Here is a 17021-nt window from a genome sequence, read left to right on the forward strand (position 1 = left end):
TGAGCCTCAGCACCGTGGCCCCACTGAGACTCCCTCCTCTCTGGCGGTGGGAATGACATAACTGTCAACGCCCTTTTTCTCCAGCTGCCCGAAGACTCAAGGCCAAGCTTAGGTACAACGGCAGTGACATGGACACACGGCACCTCTCTCCTCTTGTTTACAGCTTGCTTTATTCTGACTTAGCCCCATGTTTAGCTTATCACATCGATTCTGATCATGTCAGTCCCTGTCATCGTACCTTCTGAGTGCCTACTATGTGGCAAGCACTACTCTAGGGGTTAAAAACAATCGAGTTATCGCTACTGCTCCATAAGCATCTACCAGCCCTTCACTACTTCCTAATCCTTATAGCAGCCCCTGCCAAGACAGGCCTCCTTATCCCCATTTCATGGATGGCGAGCTGGAGCTAGGGGAGGGGAAGCGGCCAGTCCAGGAGGGCAGAGCAGAAGGCACAGAGAAAGGACGGGACCTGCAGGGCTCACTCCAAACCCCATGCTCCGCAACCGGGTGGGGAAACAGCTGCTCACAGAACCATAGTTCCCTTTCCACGTCCCTCTTGTCTGCTCGGACAAGCGCCTGGGACACGGAGCACTGGGATCCGATTGCCCCCCACTTCCCCAGCAGCCAGCCTAGGGCCTGGGCACTGGCCAGTGTTTCTCCGTTGAGCAAAAGGAGCCCAGAGCCTCCCAGGGCTCGGGACGCAGAGGGACCTGCCAGGACCTCTGATTGTCGCAGGTTCTCACCCCAGCCCTCGGGCTCCTAAGAGGAACCTCCACAGCCGCACCTTCTGCTCCTTTTGTTTTTTATTAAAAAATAGATCAAGAAAATATACACACTTCAGCCCACCCACCAGAGTGGGCTTTGAGGAGGCCAAAGCGCCATGGGGAAGAGGCAGAGGGATGAGAAGGGCCAGACCGGCCCTGGGTGCCCAGGCTTTGGAGAAAGGAGGTGCCCTCAGCCAGCCTAGCCAGGCCTGGCCCTGAGAGATCAGAGTCTGGGCCATGTTGCTGAGCAGGGAGAGGGCAGGTGGAAGTGGAAGGGGGAAGCAGCCCCCAGCTAGAGCAGAGGTGGCCAGAGGCAACCGGAGGCACAGAAGGCGAGACAGGGCCTGCGTGGGGCTGCTGCCCAGAAGGTCCCGTGACCTCATCCTCCTCCCCCAGCGACTTGGCACTCCCTGGTCTTCTCTCCAGCCTGGCCTGCACAGGCCCCAGCAGGCCTCCCGGCCACGGTGGTCACACTCAGGCACTGACAACCTTCCAGCGCTCACTGTCTGTGCTGTTGATGCTGCCCGTGTGGCAGGGCATGGACGCAACGTCGTCCAGGCAGGCTGCCCCGCCGGCCGAGTCAAACTGTGTGCTCGCAGCCCCTGCTGTCTCGGGGCCTCCCCGCCGGGCCACGGCGTAGGGCTGGGGCAGGTGCACGTCCGGTTCCTCGGCCTCGTCCGCTTGGCATTTGTAGGAGAAGAGGATCTTGGGCTCCGAGCTGGTGGGGAGGGGAGAGAGGCAGGGGAGCCCCACTGTTTGGTTAGGAAGGCTTCCTTCTCTGAACAAGGCTTGCGGCCTAACGGCCACCCCAGGAGGTCCCCAAAGCTTGGACTCTGGAGTCCAGTGGGACTTGTTTTAAAACTCAGCCCACGTGTGAGCTCGGACAAGGATAAATTTCTCACTTGCCTGTTTCTCACTGTAAAATGGGTATAACTCTGACCTCGAGAAGCTCTTAGCAGAGGGTAAACAGAGGTAAATTCTGGCCTGAGGTGCTCAGCAAACACCAGCTGCAACCTCCACCCTTGCAGCTTTTATGACCACCTACTTTGCACTTACTTAGTCCCTCAATCCTCAGGATAACTCTGACAGGGAAGCGCTGTACCCAATTTACAAAAAGGAGCCCAAGGCCAGAGACATAAATGCATGTACAAGATCCCACACAGATCAGGGCTGGGCTGAGAGCCAGTCTAGCCCCTCTCACCCCACCTCTGATGCCCTCTCCCGGCATTCCCCCCATCAGATCCCCCGCACCTCCTCGGACCCAGCACTTCTGCCACATCAGGGACCCAGGATCCAACCCTCAATCCCCCAAGCCCTTAGCATCTCATCTCCCTGCCACGCCTCCAAACACACACGGGCACCAACGTGCACCTCACACTATGCTCCACTACACGCCCGCCTCCCGCAACCCTGCTTCTCTCCCCGGCCACTCCCAGCTAGAATCCGTGAGCGTGGTGATTTGTGTCTTCTTTGTTCCCTGTTGTGTGTGGCAGCTGCAGCAGTGCCCAACACCTAGTAGGTGCTCAATGAATGCTTGCTGAAAGAGTGAGCCAAGCATTCTAAAATGAAAAGCAAGCCAGTGTAGAACCATGTGCATAGACACTCTCTTGTGGGGAAAGTGTATATATATATGTGTGTGTTGCATATAAAATGTGTATATGTATGTAGGTGTACGCATGTGTGCATATGTATATATGTGTGTATGCACGTGTAAGTACAGACATACACACTTCATCTGCCTCATCCTTCCCAGTGTCCAAGCCTGAACTGGGAGGAGGGAGAAGCAGGACCCTGAGGCTGAGGATGCGCATGCGCAGGGAGCTGGAGGCGCAGTTCCATAGGCAGCCACGCGGGGGCGCCCGCGGCCCTCAATCCACCAGCCGCTGGGTGGCAAGCCAGGCACCAGCTACCACCCCTGTCCCACGCCCCCTACCTACCCGCGCCGCCCCCGGCTCCCCGCGCCCCCCATCCCCGTGGGAAGACTCACCCAAAGAAGCCCCGGAGGAAGGCCACGTAGATGAGGGGCGCAAAGAAGCTGAAGTAGAGAAATGTGGTGGCATCTACACAGCTGGGGGGCAGGAGGAGCGGGTCAGGGAGGGGCCCCCTCTGGATGGGACCTGGGCTTAGCCTCCCCCTGTGCGCCGCTCCCACTCAGGCCTCGCCCCACACCCGAGCCAGCGGACACCCCGTGCCCCGCCCCACCTACCAGAGCCCCTCGATGATGTCGGCGCAGAGTAGCGCGCTTCCCAGCCCCTGCAGCAGGTTGAGCAGCGCCAGGATGCCCGCATACACGTAGAAACTCCTTCGCGCTGGGGGGTTGGGGACTGTGAGGCCCTGCCCTTGCCTCCGCCCTTCATCCCCAGCGTGTCACCTGAGCCCTTTGGGCCCCCAGGAGGACCCCTCCCTCTCACCAAGGGCTCTCCAGCAGGAGAGTCACAGTTGCCCAAACAGACCCTGCCCTGCACCCAGCCCTGTGCCAGAGCCACCCACCAGCTGCTTACAAGGCAGGGAGATGCGCTCCTTCAGCGGGGTCTTGGGGAGCACAACCACCAGAGAGTAGACCTGCAGAGACAGAGCAGGACTGAGAAGGATGCTGGGCACACCAGGCCCAGAGCTAAGCCCAGGACCAAGACACCCAGGCCCGCCTCAGGCTCTAGGTTCATGTGGCCACCCCCAGGGTGCCAAGACCCAGAAAGGGGTGGGGGCACCCTAAGCCTCACCAGGAAGAAGAAGCAGGAGCTGACCAGCCAGAACTGGCGGCCCCCATGCCCATAGATGTTGAAGTCCTCAGCCGACAGGTGGGCGTCAGGGTACAGGATCTCCAGTGTCCCCTGCAGGGGCAGGCAGGGGAGGGCCTCAGTATCCTGCCACATGGAAAGCCCCCTCCTAGGGGGCTCCCTGATACAAAGTACCCAGAACCCTCCACCACACCAAGCCCAGCTCCCCAGCCTGGCCTTCAGAGTTCCCTGTTCGGACTGCTCCCTGGCCTTGCCCTGCTCCCTACCCACCTAGCTCCAACACCCGGAGCAGGCTCCTAAGGAAGGAGCCTCTAGATGTGCAGCTCTGTGTGTGGTCTGCAAACCTGTATGTGCCCTACCTGGGCTGCTTGTTACAACAGCAGGTTCTAAGCATCCTCCACGTTCCCACCCCAGCCTGAAATTGGAAGTGGATTGGAATGGTGGGGAGGGCGGGAAGAACCTGCCTTGTAAACAAGCACCCCAGGTGATTCCTTAGGCACATTTAAAGTTTGAGAACACTGCACCTAATAAACGTTTAAACCTGGACCCAGAACCAGGGAGCAGGGGATGCTTGGCCTTCAGTGACCCCTGGCCTCCTCCAGGGGGACCCCAGAGCTGTACCTGCCCCACTTCCCCTCTTACCTGGGTGACAGAGTAGGCCAGGGACAGCACCGTGGTGATGGCCAGCACCCGCTTGATGCTTGACTTGCTCTCCAGGTGACCTGGAAGAAACGTGCTGGTCAGTCAGCGGGAGCCAGCCGGGTGACCGTGGTGGGGTTGGTGCCCGCTAGGGAGGGACAGGGAGAGCGCTGGCCGAGCAGCACACGCACCAAAGGCAAGGCCCAGGATGACCACACTCAGCTCGATGGCCAACAGGAAGAAGCGGGTAATCTCCCACAGGATCTGGACACAGAGCGGGCAGAGTGTCAGCCTGGGGGCCCAGTCACCCCTCTCCCCAGCGCCCAGCATCCCCCCCGCCCTTGTTGGCAGGCCCAGCCACACCTTATCGGCAACAGTCGCAGCATCCGAGGTGCTGACCGTCATGGACACCACGGCCCGGGCGATGCCCACCAGCGCCACCACGAACACCTGGTGGGGCGAGAGTGGGGATGCCATGATGGGGTCAGGGAACAAGACCTCTGCGAGTTGCAGGGCCTCTGCAGGAGCCTTGGATTCTTTGAGAACAGAAGGATTCCAAACCAGAAGAGTCAGGAGTGGGATGCAGGGAGGTGGGGAGATCCTCCACTGCCGGTAACCTCCGCCTGGCCTTTCCCTCTCGGGCCTCAGTTTCCTGGCTACACCGGCAGCCTTGGAATGGCTAATAGGGGTAACGTGGTGGAGCCCCACTGCCAGGATCGAATGCCAGCCCTGCTGCTTCCTGCCTCTGTGACCTCGGCCGAGGAGCTACACCTCCATGCCTCAGTTTCCTCATCTATGAAAGGGGGTAAAACTAGCACCTACTGTATTTGATGGTTGGGAGGAGCAAATGGATAAATCAATGTAGCAGAAGTGAGCCTGGCACCCAGTAAGGGCTAGGTACACATTTGCCTTTAGCTTCGTCTTATTAGAGCTTTTAATCCCAAGCCATGGGGGGAAGGAGGCTGCAGGGAAGAGACCCTGACCCTGGGGAAGGCTGCTGCCCCAGCACGTCTTGCAGAAGTGCCTGTGCTCAGCATCGACGGATTTTGTCATCCGGTATCCACTCTTCCTCTGGCAACAGCCTCCTTCCTCTCACATGGCTTGGGGTGGGGGGGTGGGGGGCCTGCCCCCCCGCCCCGGCTTCAGGGATGGGCCTGTAACCCAGGGCTAGCCATTCGGCACATGCCATTCCCTGATTTGGGGATGGGGGTGGGACCCAAGGGAGTCTAGTGACAGGCACAGCCAGGACACCAAGCGCAGCCACTGGGAAAGGAAGCTGGGGGGAGGCAGGGTTGCAAGCCTGGAGATGCTGGGGCTGCCTGGCTCCATGAACATGAGACTGCGAGAGACAGGACCATTGGAGAAACCCCAGCTGAGAAGGACACTGAGACTGTGCCCCCACGGCTTTGTGGAGCCCCTGAATCCAGCCATGCCTGAAGCCCTGGGACTTGTCAGTTTCTCCATTAATACATTCCCTCCAGCTTCTGTGAGTTCACTTTGGTTTTCTGACATATGCAAACAGAAGAGTCCAGATCCATGCACAGTCTGTCCTTTGTGCCACAAAAATCATATGGAACCCTTGGGGAGACTGACACCACTCAACAGGGCAGGCTATAGAAGCAACAAACTGCCATGTGCCTACTGCATACCAGGCTGCCACCAGGCTAGAGCTATGCACGCTGTCTTCTCCGGTGCTCACAGGACTGCCGCAAGCTAAAGCAGGCCCAGCACACATGGTGTGGGAAGGGGGCCACCGAGGCACAGAGAGGCCAAGCCACCAGCCCAAGGTCATCCAGCACAGCCGGTGCTCACCACTGTCTCCTGAGCTCTCTAGAAAGAAGTCCCCGGGAATAAGAGGGCAGGGGCAGTGCTGAGTCTCCTGGCCCTGCCTCATGCTCCCAGGCCTTGGCCCTGGGTCCCTTCTCCCCTCATGCTCCCCCAGAAAGGGCATCTGCCTGCCTGCTTATCTGTTCAATAAATATAGTAACGAGTCAGAGAAGCAGTGGGAGAGAGAAGAAAGCAGGCCTCAAGGCCCACCCCTGCCCACCACCAACTCTCGGGGGCGGGGGCTCTGATCAGCCGGCAGCCCCTGGGGCCTCCACCAGCAGCCTCCAGGGGTTCCCCACAGCCTCTCCTGCCCCTGCCTGCCCACTGGCAACTCCTCTGACTGTGAAGTTCTGAGCCAGGCCACAAAGAGGGGGCCCAAGGAGCCACTCAGCTCTCAGGGAGTGGTAACTAAGAGGCAGAAGAGGGGAGGACTCCAGTCAGTCAGGCCGGAGCCCTGAAGAACGGGAGCTGGACAGTCTGCACCCGGAACCCACATCTGGAGCCCATACCCGGGGCCGCCTTCCCAACCGCAGCCCTACTACCTCTCCCAGGCAGCCCACACCAGTTCCACTGAATGATGAGAACTCGGGGTCTCCCGACAGGCAGGAAGTCTGCTCCAAAGAGGTCTCACAGAACCCAACGGGGATGGACGGCTGGATGGACAGACAGACAGATGGAGGTGGCAGTGGGCATTTCTTCCACCAGCCAGCATCTCTTCCCCTGCCCTCTACGAACGGCTCCCCAGTTTTCCTCCAGGGACCACCACCCTCCTCAGTCTACAGAGCCTGGCTGAGTTGACCCTACCCTCCTAGCCTCAGAGTGCCCCCTCCCAGCTATTCACAGTGACTGGCTCAGGGACCAACAGGGGATCCAAGGTGGGCCGGTCAGAGGGAGTCCCAGGTCTACACTAGCACTACTCCTCTTTGGCTGGTATTGGCAGGGAGGCAGGATGTTAGCTCACAGCTGCTCTTGGCTATTTTTGACACCAGGCAAGGGAGAGCATATCTGAGACAAGGCCAGAGGAGAGCAGACAGGCAGAGAGACAGAGTCCTAATGGTGTCCATCTACCCCTGGATCCAGCCACGTCTGAAGCTGGTTTTCATTACAGAAGCAGTTAATAATTCCCTTTTTCACTTAAGCCAGTTGGAGTGAACTCACCAGGATATAGAAGGTGATAAAAATGGGGCTGGAGGTGATGCGGATCTTGGCCCGAGCGAATGGAAGCTTCCAGAGCAGGAAGATGAAGAAGAGCACATTGGGGATGAGCAGCAAGAGGTCCCAGTACCGGACCCTAGCAGATGGGTACAGAAACCAGCCGACTGGTAAGGTTCTGTCTGCGACCCCTCGGCCCTGCCCCCCATCACACACGTACGCACGCACGCACGCACGCACGCACGGGGGAGACCCCCTCAGGGCCACGGCCTGCCTCACCTGGAGGTTCCGATATCCTCATAGAGCAGCAGCAGACAGCGATGCGGCACGCTGATGTTGGGGGCCGCGGGTGGGGGCGGGGCTGTGCTCCCGTTGGCCCAAATCACCCCTTCCAGGATGCCCATCCCGCCAGCAGCCGGCCCTGGAGGAGTGAAAGCCCCCATGTGAGCAGCGCAGGGCCTTGGTCTCTGGTCTCAGGGACCCAAGAGCAGCTCCCTACAGTGGGCCTGCGGACCACTCTCCCACCCACCAGGCGGAGGGTGAGGTGTGGCCCCCCCACATGCCACAACACAACGCCGGGACAGGGGCCCAGTCCCCCGCCTCAGCCTCTGTCTCATGACCCACACACAGGAAATGCCACTCCCAGTGATTGAGCCTTACACTGTGCCAGGTACAGCAAAGTAAGCTACTCGGCATGACCCCAGCTCATCGCCCCGATCCTGGGGGTCCTGGGGATAGACAGGGAGCAGAAGGGCAAGGAGCCAGGGTCCCCCTGCCCCTGGAATGGGCCTAACAACAGCGTCCACCCTGGGAGGCTGTGGTGGGCACTGATGTCTAGCGCCTCCTACAGCCCATGCACGCACAGTCCGGAGTCCTTGGCGCAAGGCCCACTGGAGGCCCAGTGACTGACACTGACGGTGTGCAATCACACAGCCACCGAGCCCCAGAGTGGGGCATCACGCACAACTCAGGCAGACCACACCGCTTGTCATCCTCTGCTGCCACCTTGGAAAGGGAGACGCAAATCGGAGGGACATGCACTGTGCCAGGAAGACGCACGGAGGTCTCTAAGTAGAGAAGGGGAGGGAAGGAGAGGCACGGCAGAGGGGGCCACTGTGGGGAGGGGGGCCACTGCAGAGGGAGCTGTGTCTGCAAAGGCAGGGGTGGGGGGCTGCGAGGGGAAATGAGAATCAGCAGGGGAGCCCACAGCCAAGCGCCTCCAAATGAGAGGTTAGGAGTCCAGCCTAGAAGACAGGAGAGCTGGTGGCCTGGGGCCCTGGGAGCCACCCTGGACAAGGCGGGCTCCCAGGTCTCTGGGCTCTCAGGGACAGGAGCAGAGGAGTGGGGCCCACACTGACAGCAGCAGGGACTTCCTCAGGGAGCTCAGGGGGTGCAGGGCAGGTGAGCGAGGCGTGGCCTGGGCACCAGGACATAACAGATGCCAGCATTAAAATGATGACTGGGACAGATGAGGCCTTATGACCTAGAGTCTTCACTTCTGGGTACATTTGTAACAGCCCCAGGCTAGCAATGGTCCAGAGGCCCACCATCAGCAGTACGCACACGTACGTGGTGGCGCTCACATACACAGTGAAAGAGAAAGAACAGGCTACTGCTATGGGCAGCAACAGGAAAGGGCCTCACAGATATGGGGCTGAGCGGGGCCAGTTACAAATGCACGTGTGCGGCCTGACCCCACACAAAGATCCAGGTGAGGGTCACCTTTGTGGAGGATGGAGGGCATAGTGGGGGGTGGGGAACACCAGTTTCTGGTGCTTGATTGGGGGGGTAACAGGTGTGCTCACCATGGCAAAATTTATTGAGTCACCCACCTATGATCTGTGCACTCTTCTGTATGGGTTACACATCAGTAAGTTTTAAAAAATTAGAAAGATGTGTTCTGTTTACACTCCACGAGCGCAGGTCTCCCATTCAGCAAGGAGCAGCCTGGGCCGCTGAGCACCCTGTTGCAAGGATCTGCAAATGCCACAGGCAGCCATGCTTGTGCTGTCACTAACACGAGCCCTGAGCAGCAACAGGTGCAGGGCAAGGGCTGCAGGGGCATCCTTGCTACCATTCCAAGCCACGAAACGTGAGCGCTGCCTCTGATTGAAAGGGAGAGGAGACTGAAGCAGATGGGCTGAGACCTGGGGCTCAGGCTCCTCCGTCCTTCTCCTCAACAGGCCACTCGCTGGCTCTGGGATCACATCCCCATCTGCAGCTTGAGGCCAAACCAACAGGGAAAACATATGCCCAACACATAGTAGGTCTGAAGGAAGGATGCATTCTTCATACATATTCTTCCACCAGTGGCAACAACACTTACTGTGAGCGAGGGATGAGTCTGGGGGCTGGGACACACCTGCCCTCCCAGGGCCGTCATTCCAGGAGGGGAGCCAGGCAGCCAGCATGAAAACCATGCTAACAGAGGAGTGGAACTGAACAACGGGTAACACAATAGAGACTACCAGGGTCCTCAACATCCACCCTTCCGTTTAGTACTGGAGCCCATGGATTTTAGTGCACACATGGCTTCCCAGGATAATGGCTATTTTCCGAGCTTCCCTGGCCACTGGCTAAGGCCACATGACCAAGTTTTATCCAATCGGAAATGAGCAGTGAATTTAATGGGTTGGTCAGTTTCAGGCTGAGCAATCTCCTTTCCTACTGCCTGGTACAGGGATGTGCTGGCAGGAACAACAGTAGCCATCTTAGACCACAAAACTGAAACCATGTGTTGAGGATAAGAGAGAAATGAGAAGTGTCTGGGTCCCAGCCCTTGCCAGTGGGCCTCCAGGCATATCCTGGACAGCGTGCACACAGACTACCATGCAATATGCAGGAATAATCTTCTATCTTGTTATCCTGACCTTTGTTTCAACAGCTAAGCCAGAATCCCAATGAATATAAAGAGGTACTGCTTTGGACTGGATTGTCAGACAAGCTGACATTTGCACTAGGTCTAAATAATTGAGAAGGAACCAGGCTTGGAAAAATCTGGACAAAGAGCACACCGGGGAGAGAACAGTGAATGCAAATGCCACGAGGTATAAACAGGCTTGGCCTGTTCAAAGGGCAAGAAGCAGGCCAGTGTGGCTGGCGGGGAGATCAGAAAGGTTGGCAGGGCCAGGCCACACGGGACCATATGACCACATGCAATGTGATTGCATTCTGAACGCTATGAGAAGGGTGTCACAAAGGCAGGTGACGGGGTCCCATGTCCACGTGGAGAGGACCGCTCAGGCTGCTGGGGAACACGAACTGGAGCAGGGCAAGAGTGGAGGCAGGTAGACTGAGGAGCCACTGTACCAGTGGTTGTAGTGGGGGTGGAGTGGAGGGATCTGGGATACCTTGGGGAGGGTCAGCCAACCTGAGCTGCCCAGAGACACCCCCAGAGAATGCGGGAAGAACAAGGATGTGGTAGCTTCTGGCCTGGCCACTGGATATTTTGTAACAGCTAGGCCAATGCTACAAATGTGTCCCCACCAAACACTGCCCCCTTCTCCCTAGCTATCAAGGTACAACTTTATTCCAGCACCCCTCCGTGATGCCCTGCCGCACAGGCAGGGGCCCCTCCCCTGGGCCAGAAGCTGAATCGCAACTACGGTACTAGGGGCCTTGGGGTAGGGGCAGTGTGGAACAGTACCGGACACCTCAGCAGTGCACAGGGGTGCTCCAGTTTGACACGGGGACGATGGGGGTGGGGTGCTATGATTTTTCGTGGACAGAGTCCAAGGCTGCCACATGTCCTGCAACATGTGGGACAGTCCACCAAATGAATGATCGTCTTCGTCTTTGCCAAGAGTGCCCTGAAGGGAGGCTCTGGTCAATGTCAGGAAGGGTGTTCTCCTTGCTGGGGGCAAGTTTAAGCAAGGGCACATGATGAAATATGGGTGAAGTCTCCCAAGAAACGTCTTCCTTGCTGACCATCAAGACACCTTCCAGGAGGGCGCCTAGGTGGCTCAGTTGGTTGAGCGACTGCCTGCGGCTCAGGTCATGATCCTGGAGTCCCTGGATCGAGTCCCGCATCGGGCTCCCTGCTCGGCGAGGAGCCTGCTTCTCCCTCTAACCCTCCCCCCTCTCATATACTTTCTCGCTCTCTCAAATAAATAAATCTTTAAAAAAGACACCCTCCAGGAGGAAAGCCCCTTCTTTGCACCTGCATGTGGCCGTTGAGGGTCTGCTGTGTGAATGTGGCCATGCTGAGCACCGGGCGTTACAGCTGGCAGGGGTATGTGCCACCCCCCTCAAGACTTCTGCTTGAGAAGGATAAAAGGATGACTGGTAAGTGACTAGAGCTGAAGGAGAGAGATTCCACCGCCCCCTCTGCCCCAATCACCATTCCTTGTGGAGCGAACTTCTGGTCCCAGCAGCCCAATACCAGCTCTGGCCTAGGACGCGGTATCAAGCGACCCCAGAAGGGGCGGGCCCCGGAGAGCAGGCCAAGCACCCAGCTGCTGCTGAGAAGTTGAGAGGTCCCTTGTGGCAAAAAGAAGCCAGTGAGGATGACCAGGGCCCAGCAGCAGGAAGAATCAGATTGAGAGTCTGAAGGGGGAAGCATCCCTTGGTTTTGCCTGTCTGGCACCCCATTTCTCTGAGGGGGGAATCTCAGCTCCCCCAGTCTCTGTCCATGAAGTTGAGGTACAGCCGACTCAAGCCCTTCAAAATTCCACAGAGTGTGCACGTGATCTAAGCCTGGCCAATCAGGATACTCCACTGTTCTGACCAATGAGCATCAGCCTGGAGACTTTTGCTGTAATTGTTAAAACAGATACGTTTTCTGCTAAAAGTGTCATGGTACTATACAGAGCTGGACCACTTTGACCCCACACATGGCTACCCACCTGAGAATAAAGCCAACACAGAGGAATGTAGAGCTGAGAGAGATGGAACTCCATCTCAGGAGACAGAGCCCCATGTGAGCTCCTGGATCTAGCCACACCTGAAGTTAGTGCAACCCCTGGACTTTCTTTTTAGGTATAAAATCCAACAAATTCCCTCCTCTACTTAGGTCCGGTTGAGTCTGATTTCTCTAATTCACTAATGAAAACCTTCTCGCTGACATGGGTTATGGAGCCAGGCAGCTCTGGGTTGCACTTCTGGCTCTGCCACGTACTTGCTATGTGACCTTGAGTGAGTCATTTCTCCTCTTGGAGTGTCACAGGGATAATAACACCTACCCAACAAAGTTGCCCAGAGGATCAAACAGGAACAGAGAAGTAAATGCCTACAAAAGGTCACACCAAGGTAACTGCTGCTTTTTTTCCCAGAGGAGGGCCTGGGGGGTGTAGAGGGAAGAAGGGTTTGGTTCCGAGTGCAAGGGCCCCTTTTGAAGAAGAGTACCGACTGCCCTCCCCCCACCAGTGCCTCTGCGGACTCGGTGACAGCGGCAGACATACTCGCTGAGCCCTCCCAGCCGGACGAGGAAAGTACTTCTGTTACCCCCGCGGACAAAGCTCGGGGCCCGCCAGCCACCTGCCAGGCTGTCTGTCTCTAGTGTCCAGGCCCCCAAGTGGCGACTTGCCAAGTGCCCCTCTCTGGGAGTCAGTTGCTCCACCTATAGATGGAAGGCTCTGGGCTCCATCTAGAGCTATGCTTTGCACACCTGAGTGTTGTGAACGTGCAGATTCTGATTCAGCAGGCCTAGGCCAGGGCTGATGGGCCACATTGCTAATAGGATCCCAGCTGGTGCCTGTTCTCTGCTGGTCAGAGAAGCACTGTTGGCCATACCAGAATTGCCACTATGTGTCAGACCTTGTAAAATAACTGAAGCAATGATAAAAAATAAAACAGTGCACACTACCTGCAGACATAGGACTAAGTGCTTTACATGTAGTACACTCTTAACTATCACACCAGCCTCTGCATGAGAAGAACTACTCTTGTGCCCATTGTACAGAGGGGGAAAGGAAAGGCACAAGAGGGTTAAGTCACTGGCCCCATATTCTCCTCCCCCCACCTCAGGCAAGCTCCTGGGCATGGGGGCAGAAGCCTGGGCAGTGACAGAGAACTAAGAGGTCTGCAGGCTCAGGAAATGGGGGACAGATGATGGGACAGGGGACAGTGGGAAGGCTGGCTGAGGGCAGGGAGAAGGGGTAGAGCCCAGACTCGAGGGATGGGGAAGGGAAATTCTCAGAGGAGTTTCCAGGATGCTGAGTGGCCTAAGGCAACCCCAGACCTCTCCAGACCAGGGAAACTAGGACAGACTGTTTCTTTCACCTGGGAGGGACTTTCCTGACCTTGTTAACATTCCAGAGGCCATCTTCCCACCCACCAGTTGGGCCTCCAGCTCCCTCCCACCCTCCCTCTGTAGCCAGCCTATGGGGCAGGATGCCAGGCTGGCGCCAGTCATGCAGTGCCAGACCTGCAATGAGCCCCTGGAGAGGATCTTCCCTTCTGTGGGCCTCAGCTTTCCCATCTCTCATCTGTGCAATGGGATTGACCAGGCCTGGATGAAAAACCCCAGGGGAGACAGAAAGCCCTGAGCAAAAGAGAGAGGCTATATACTTCATAGTTGCTGTAACACCCCTCAGTGCTTCTGACCCCTAGCAGATTGTTGAGCTTCTAAACCCTGGAACCAAAACAGATTAAGAAGGCTCCATAGGCCCGAGGCCAGCCCTTCATCCTTAACCCTTGAGGCTGGGGGGAGGTGGACGCTGTCCCAGACAGGCCACTCCTGGTACACTGCCAGCAGCCCAGGCAGGAGCCCCCAGGACGAAGGGAAGCCCCCCCCAGTCTGGCCCCTGCCTGCTGCTCTGCCTCAGGCCTTCCGTCCCCCAGCCTCTGGCTTCCACCTTGTTCTCCAAGCTGCTAAGCGTCCTCCTACCTCAGGGCCTTTGTGCTGGCCCTTCTGCCAGTCTCATCATTCAGGGGGCCTCCTCAGAGCCCTCCTTAACCATCTCTCTCGGCTAGCCCGCCCTGTGTTTTCTTTACAGCACTTGGCCTCCATCTGAAGTGAGTGGCCCTAGCTGGGTGTTTGTGTTTACTGGCTGCCCACCCCAGGCTGCTCATGACCCAATCCCCTAGAATAGTGCCTGGCACAGAATAAGTTCTCAATAAATGTTATAATGTGGACAGATGAATCTCTAGAGAGTGCAGCCAAGCCCTTCGGGGGAGCAGGAGAAGGATCGCCCCGGAGGACCCCCAGCCCCATCCCTACCACAGAGGCAGAAGGCAAAGTCACTCTCCACCCTCCTTCCCCTGCGGAGCCTCCCAGAAGGCCCCTCCTGCAACAGCAGCCCCAGCCGCATAAACAACACCTCCTGCCCCTCTCCGGCTGCTGAAGGCCACGGCAAAGTTGGAGGCAGGTCCTGCCCCACTGTAGACGGGGACAAGGCCCAGATGCAGGGCCACAGCCTAGATCTCTTCCTGCACAGCCTCAAGCCACAGGGTCCACCAGCCCTGCTAACTGGCCAGTCCGAGCCCCGTGCAGCTATATGGGTGTGCTCACTCCCCCTCCCCGAGCGCTCTGCCACCCCCATCCCCTCCGGGCCTCCCAATTACCCGTCGCCTCTCCCTTTGAGTCCTCACCCAGGGGCCCCTTGGCCCTCTGAAACTTCCCCAAGGGGGGTCCTCTGAGGCTGCGCCCTGAGCGGGAAGGGTTCACTCCCGGAGGAAGGGGCAGCGACAGGTGGGCCCCGGTCCAGCTGTGGGGATGCCGGCTCTCCCGCAGCTGTCTCGGGGAGTCACTAGATGCACCCGGGCTCTGGGAGCTCCCTGCCGGGGAGGGCCTGTAGGTGCAGCGGAGGCCAGGGGGCGTCCCTGGAGCGGTGGTCCCAGCCGCGGCAGAGAGAGAGCCCCGTGGTCGGGCTTCAGGACGCGCGGCGACGGGGCTCCCCTTCCAGGTGTGGCGGGATAAGGTCCCCTTCTTACCTGAGGGCCCCGGGCCGTGCTCAGGCCCCGCCGCCCGGGCCGCTCATCCGCCACCGCAGAGTGCGCCGCCGACCCGGCACAGGCCCCGGGACTCCGGTCTCCAGCCTCCAGCGCCCGGGGCGGGCGGCGGGGCCAGGGAGCGTCGCGCAAGAGCCGCCGGCAGCCGGCTCCGCAGGAATCGGGGGACGGCGGGAAAGGGAAAACGCGGTCAGCGCGCCGGGCCCACCGGCCCCCAGGACGGCATGCAGCCTTTCCCGGCAGCGGCGACCAGAAGGCAGGCGCGTCCTTTTCGTTCGGTCAAAACTGCGAAAACAGCCACAGCCCCTACTTATAGCACTCAGGCCCGCCCCCAGGCCCCAGTAGCCTATAGAAATGGAGGTACACCAAAAAGAGGGCGCAAGCCGCGGAAGAAGCCAATCAGATCCCTAAGAGGCGGGGCGACCCGCTGACCTCTTAAAGAGACAGGAAGCGGGCACTGCGGGGGAGGGAAGCAGCTTCGGGGTAGGGAGGCTGCTGCGTACCTTAGCCTGAAGGCGGCCAGGATCGCGGACCGGAGAGCTGAGGACACTGCCGCCTCTTGGCCCCCGCGCCTGCCAGCTGTCAGCAGCTGTCAACGGACCCTCTCGCTCCAGCCTGCGCTCCTCCTACCGGGCCCGACCGCGGCCCGACGGTCCAGGGAGGAGCCTCCGCGGACCGCCCCCTCGCGTGCCCGCCGCCTCGGGCGCCCCGCTGCGGCAGTCGGGCCGGGTGACCTTTGGTCACCTGGCTGAGGAAGGAAGGGTAGGGACAACCCCTCCCCCGGAACAACGCGTTTCCACTGCACGCCACGCTGCCTCCGCGTCCACCATCAAAGCGCACTGGCATCCGGGTTTCAGGCACTAATTTTCACAACAACCTTGCAGGGTGGTTATTATTAGTCGCCTTTTCAGAGGAGGAACCTGCGGCTTAGAGACGTTAAATAACTTGCCCAAAGCCACACAACTAGGAAGTGGCAAAGACTAGACTCGGGGGGTTTGAACCAACCCTCCTCTCATCTCTAACTTCGACGGTTCTTCAGGCAACTTCCTCTGGGAAGCCTTCCGTGATTGCCCCATCCTTGGGTTTCTGACATCTACGGCTGTGTTCACTGCGGGTTCTCCTTACGCTGGCCCTGCAGGGCCCTCCCGCGTCTGAGTCCTCCTCTCCCACCCATCCCCTCTTCATTCAGCGTGCTCCAGCCACAGTGCTTTCTGTTTCTCTGACTTGAATATACCAAAGCTTGTTCCTGCCTCCCACTCTCTTGCATCTGTCCCGTCTGGCTGGCTCCTTGTCACATGACCTCCTTCTTGACATCCTAGCTAAAGTAACTGTGCAGTCTCTGTCACATAATGCCCCTTTATTTCCTTCCAAGCACCATCTTTCTTACATGATTATATTCATTTACTTGCTTCCTAGTTCATCAGCCATCCTCCACTAGAATTGTTAGTGTCATGAGGACAAAACCATGTTTGTCACATACCCTGCAACATCCTGAGGCTGACTTGGTGCCTGGTGCAAATTGTAGACACCCACTTATCACAGTAATCCCAAGACACACACCCTGTGATACCACAGCTGCTTCACAGTCGGGCTGGAATGAGATTGGCCCCGATCTTCTAAAACAGGAGAAGGAAGTCACCAGCTCATGACCATTTGGGATTTGGTTTGTCTGGGACTTTCCCAGCCTGGACCGTGGTCAGCTCAGCGTGCACAGTTTCTGTATCAGCCGGGAGGAGCTGTGCTCCACACTGATGTCTGCCTTCCTGAATGGGCTATGGGGTGTCAAGGTCACTTCTAGAGTTGCCAGGAAGCACTACTCACATTTAATTGGCAAAAACAAGTCCTAGGCCACTCCTAACCTCCAGGGTGCAGGAAACAGTCCCTCCTACCATGTTCCAGGAAGAAGAAATGGAGTATCTGTGACCAGGCCAAAAGACTACCCTCCATCTTAATTGTGTGTGTCTGTGTGTGTGTTTTGAGACAGTACAGACTTTCCAGGGCGGGGAATTTG

The 17021-nt window shown here is 58.2% G+C and overlaps 1 protein-coding gene across 4 annotated transcripts; it reads right to left on the reverse strand.

Annotated features, from left to right (window-relative positions):
* Window positions 1–785: 785 nt before the first annotated feature.
* TPRA1 (transmembrane protein adipocyte associated 1) lies at window positions 786–15708 on the reverse strand. Of its 4 annotated transcripts, none has more exons than XM_045904196.3 (13): window positions 15514–15701; window positions 14993–15295; window positions 7400–7541; window positions 7127–7259; window positions 6511–6621; window positions 4505–4591; window positions 4333–4405; window positions 4145–4224; window positions 3485–3595; window positions 3266–3326; window positions 2971–3073; window positions 2752–2832; window positions 786–1482 (listed from the first exon to the last, which is right to left on the reverse strand). In XM_045904196.3, the coding sequence occupies exons 3-13, from the start codon at window positions 7522–7524 to the stop codon at window positions 1239–1241; spliced, it is 1209 nt and encodes a 402-aa protein (XP_045760152.1). In that variant the 5' UTR covers window positions 7525–7541; window positions 14993–15295; window positions 15514–15701; the 3' UTR covers window positions 786–1238. The 4 variants fall into 4 exon arrangements, 3 of the variants coding, with proteins under 3 accessions (XP_045760152.1, XP_045760153.1, XP_064447197.1); XR_010411501.1 differs by having other exon boundaries at window positions 1414–1482; window positions 3255–3326; window positions 15514–15708; XM_045904197.3 differs by lacking the exon at window positions 14993–15295 and having other exon boundaries at window positions 15514–15702.
* Window positions 15709–17021: the final 1313 nt, after the last annotated feature.

The sequence above is a fragment of the Mirounga angustirostris genome, unplaced genomic scaffold, assembly GCF_029215605.1.
Source record: "Mirounga angustirostris isolate CCGP_5_RB_7025 unplaced genomic scaffold, mMirAng1.0.hap1 SCAF_1, whole genome shotgun sequence".
Taxonomy (NCBI): Eukaryota; Metazoa; Chordata; class Mammalia; order Carnivora; family Phocidae; genus Mirounga; species Mirounga angustirostris.

What these genes read in the sequence shown, in the direction of transcription:
- TPRA1 (XM_045904197.3), bottom strand. Translation starts at nt 7,524, where the DNA reads ATGGGCATCCTGGAAGGGGTGATTTGGGCCAACGGGAGCACAGCCCCG. An exon ending in GAGGATATCGGAACCTCCAG is followed by an intron (nt 7,260 to 7,399) that starts GTGAGGCAGGCC and finishes CCCATCTGCTAG; the next exon opens with GGTCCGGTACTGGGACCTCT. An exon ending in TTATCACCTTCTATATCCTG is followed by an intron (nt 6,622 to 7,126) that starts GTGAGTTCACTC and finishes CTGTCCATCCAG; the next exon opens with CCGTCCATCCCCGTTGGGTT.